Source organism: Cucurbita maxima, unplaced genomic scaffold (assembly GCF_002738345.1).
Source record: "Cucurbita maxima cultivar Rimu unplaced genomic scaffold, Cmax_1.0 Cma_Scf00010, whole genome shotgun sequence".
Lineage (NCBI taxonomy): Eukaryota > Viridiplantae > Streptophyta > Magnoliopsida > Cucurbitales > Cucurbitaceae > Cucurbita > Cucurbita maxima.
The window spans coordinates 766,053-770,228 of NW_019272026.1; the positions used below are offsets into that span (position 1 = coordinate 766,053).

A 4,176-nucleotide genomic window follows, 5' to 3' on the forward strand; every position below is an offset into this window, starting at 1 on the left:
AAAAAAAAAAAAAAAAAAAAAAAAAAAAAAAAAAAAAAAAAAAAAAAAAAAAAAAAAACTACCTTCCAAATGAGAATGGTAATGTCATATTGGCTGCCGGAAAAAGAAGAAACCGGAGAAATGGCGGCTCCGATGGCGATTTTGTTGTTTGTTTGTACAAATCCAGAACATAACAGGTTATAGCAACCGGTTGCCTGATATGCATCGCTCTGAAAAGAATAAATAAATAAATAATTAAGAAGTAATAATTATAATAAAAATAAAATAATAATAATATTAAAATGTTTTATTTTATAGGTTAATGTTAAGAGGTTCAAATTTAATTAATTATTTTAATTTTTTAAGTTAAATTATAAATTTAATTCTTCAAATTTTTTAAAATGGTTTGTTTTCTCCCCTCTATCTAATTTTTATAAATTATATATTAATTTTCCAAAATTTACGTTCAATTTTAAAAATATTCTTACCATATAAGTAATAAAATTAAAAAAATGGGAAAAATGTAAAATTAAAGAATGTGTTAACCGATTAAATTATAAATTGTGTAAAGATTTTAAATTTTCAAAATTATAAATTCGATTGATGTGTTTTTCGATTTTATAAAAATCACACAAAATTGAAAATTTAAGTATTTTATTAAATATAAAACTTGATTATATATAAAATTGAAAGTTAAAATATACTTTTAAAAATTAAGGGTCTAATGTTCAAAAATTAAACGGTTAATTATCTTAAATTCTTAGAAGAAAAAAAATTTAAAAATAATAGCGAGATTAGAAATCTAACCGTCCAATACGTGAATAATCTAGGTCTGCTGTCACCATAAAGCTCCGGACTGACCTGACTAGTAGAATAATCAAGACTTTAGAAAATCCAATATAAATACAAATTGAAAATATATATTTATAATGTTATAACTAAAACACACGCTCAATTGTATTTAATTGCATAAATCATTTATTTTTTAACAATAAATAAAGATACGTGCATTATTTTTAGGATCTAATTTTGACTTAAAATATTAATAATTAATATTTTTTTTTCCTTAAATTATCTCAAAATTTACATAAAATAACAAAAAATAATAATAAATATATATATTTATAAGGAAAAAGAATCAAACAAATTTATAGAAAATTGAATTAGCTTTGGATTCAATCAACGATGACTCTATAAATTGCATTAAAGTTAACAAAAAAAATCCTTTTTTATTATTATTTTATTTTATGAAAATGCAGAGTGGTATGGGATTGTGTGCGGGAGGGTGCAGAAAATGTAAAAAAATACCTGCCAACCAGCTTCTATGCTGTTGAGATCAGAGCCGTCGAATGATCCCGAGATGATCCAAACCTGAGAGAGGCTAAACTCGTTGACCACTTGAATAGACGGGTCCCACACGTTTATTGTTGCCTTCGCGCCGTACATCTCTGATGATTCCGTGTATGCGATCGCATGCTATTTTATATGCAACCGCCATTTCACAAACATATAACATCATCCAATTAAATTGATAAAAATTGCATAAAATTCAGAAAATTAAAAATAAATTACAAATTATTAGGAACTAAAATACATCTTACTAAATCTAAAAATATATATATATATATATAAAAGATTTTTAGGGTAAAAAAAAAATTATATATATAAAAACCGACAATAATAAAGTAAATTAATTTAAACTTTCGAGGTTTAATAGGTCATTTATTTATATTTTCTTTAAATTAATTACTAGATCAACCCTTTGACCAGTCAAATTTTTAATTTTTTCTTTTTTATTGATGCTTATTTTAAATTTTATTTTTATTTTTTAAAAAATATTAACTATTTTTTCAAGCAAAAAAATTATATTTTGCAATTACCTTATAAAATCATTGAAATAATTTTTTTTAGCTTTTAAGCCTCTCTCAATCCTCTAATAAATATTTTATTAATTGATATTAAATATAAAAAATTCAAAATTAAGCCAGAAAAAAAATCAATTACTAAGTTTATAATAATAAAAAAACAACCAAAACCAACAATTTATTTATTTATTATTATATTATTATTTTAATGTAATAAAAATTTAATGATATATCTAAAATATATAGAGTTGAAGTGAAGGAAAAGAATCCATTCATAAATGCTATGAAAAAGGAGGAAAAAGGAAGAAAAGATCAGGTACCTCGTGACCATTCCCACTGACTACATCAGGAGCGTCGATTTGTCGATCAAGGAGTATCGGTCGTTTTTTCTTCCCGTAGTCAAAAATTGACTTGGCTCTTAGCACGTCGTTTACTGTGCTGCGTCGCACTGGAATACTCCCTTTCGGACACCGTGTCCCGTTCACACGCCAAGTTTGAAATGGACCTCCCGCACCTGATCCTGCCCTCCCATCCCTCACATCTTCTTCATTCTCTTTCACCTTCTTCCCTTTTGGCCACTCTGTTGGCCCTCTCTGCACCAATAAATTAATAATTATATATTTTTTTAAAAGTTTTTAAATTGTTATTTTAGTTGTTAATTTCTCTACGACGAGTAGCACGTTAAATCAAGAGTGTACACGGGCTGAGTTGAATTGAAAATTTTTAATTAATTTGGTGACCCGAATAATTTAAATAGAGTTCACAATTATAATCTGGTTGTCGGGTTATTTTTTTAATATATTTTTAAAAAATCTTATTTATTCTCTATCATACTAACCACTAAAATTTTATAAAATTCAAATATCAAACATTTCGATTACAAAAGTTAAATATTCTTAATCTTTTTTAAATTATGAGTACGATTGTAACCTTATATTTTGAGACTCGACCAAAAAAATGTCAACCTATAAATCGAACCAAATTTTTCGATTTTCTAACAATTCATCCCGACTCAAACCAAAAAAAAGTATAACGCAGCCCAATCTTTATGATTTGGATTAAGTACTCTGAATTGGTTTGGTTATCAATTATACCAACGTCCCCACTTGTTAAACTATTTGTTAAACAATAGACCAGGTTTAAAAGTTTAAGAACTGATATGAAATTTAATTACTATTATTGTATTTAGAGAGTGTTTGGACCTGAATCTTGTGGTTCTTCAAGAGAGGATGATCCAAAGCAGGCTGTTTTCTTTTATGAACACAATCTATAATATCACCATCTGGGCTCTGAATAAACAAAATGAAAAAATATTAGCAAAAAAAAAAATTAAAAAAAAAACATTTTTATTTTAATATTCTTATAAAAAAAATCCCGAAAATTGTGATGTCTCAATTAGAGGAAAACAAAACACAATTTATAAGGCCGTGAAAACCTTCTCCTATCATATGTGTTTTAAAGCTGAAAAGAAAAAGTCTAAACAAGACAATATCTCTAATGGTAGAATTATAGAAACATTTGGAATAACATACCTTTCAAATACTCCTTTTTTGATTTTTTTTTTTAGTACAAACGAACAAAAAAAAATGGCAAAAATTTATAAAAGTTCATAAATTTGATATACCCATTACATAAAAATGCAAATTTTTAGAAACCCATTTAAAAAAATGGAACATTGAAGAGAAAAAAGGGGGAGAAATTGATGACCTGAATGGTGAGAAGAGGAGGCTTGTTAATGGTGTCCAAATGCCTTTGAATCCTGTCCAATCTCAAGCTGCTAACTTGTTTAGAACTAAAATTGAGGCCACAAACCAGAGGGAATCTTTGAATAAGAAGAAGAAAAAGAGAGAAGAACAAAGCAAAAGGAAGAAGATGATCCATTAGGGTTCTTCGAACACGAAGAACACGAAGAACACGAAGAACATTAATGGAGTTTCAACATCAAGATCATGATTGCCTGCATTGGATTCAGATAAAATAGAAGGAAAGGGAAGGGAAAGAAGAAGAAGAAGAAAGAGAGGAGGGAGGGGGTTGAGGAATTTAATGAAGGATATATATTATTTATAAAAACTCAAACCTACCAAACTCAAATTTTATTACACTCTTTCTCATCCTTTCTTCAATGTCTATTATCTGTCATCTTCCTCTCTTTCTCTCTTTGCTTTTAATACTTTCTTTAAATTGCACATCTTCCCATCTTTTACCCTTTTTTTTCCCTTTCCTTTGCTTCTCACTTTCTCCTTTCTCTCTCTAAACCGGTTCGTTTGGATATGGAGCCAAAAAGGAAGGCTCGAGACCCTGAAATCTTGGTGGAGGACGAATCGAAACCAAA

The 4,176-nt window shown here is 27.5% G+C and overlaps 1 protein-coding gene across 1 annotated transcript in view; it reads right to left on the reverse strand.

The window, feature by feature from the left end:
* Positions 1-3,893, reverse strand: part of LOC111485460 — a 4,584-nt gene extending 691 nt beyond the window's left edge. The window contains exons 1-6 of the mRNA XM_023132352.1: positions 3,552-3,893; positions 3,047-3,133; positions 2,165-2,437; positions 1,288-1,455; positions 787-840; positions 63-209 (exon numbers count right to left, since the gene is read on the reverse strand). Of these exons, the coding sequence (XP_022988120.1) occupies positions 63-209; positions 787-840; positions 1,288-1,455; positions 2,165-2,437; positions 3,047-3,133; positions 3,552-3,725 (903 nt within the window). The 5' untranslated portion in view covers positions 3,726-3,893. The remainder of the gene's footprint in view (positions 1-62; positions 210-786; positions 841-1,287; positions 1,456-2,164; positions 2,438-3,046; positions 3,134-3,551) is intronic.
* Positions 3,894-4,176: the final 283 nt, after the last annotated feature.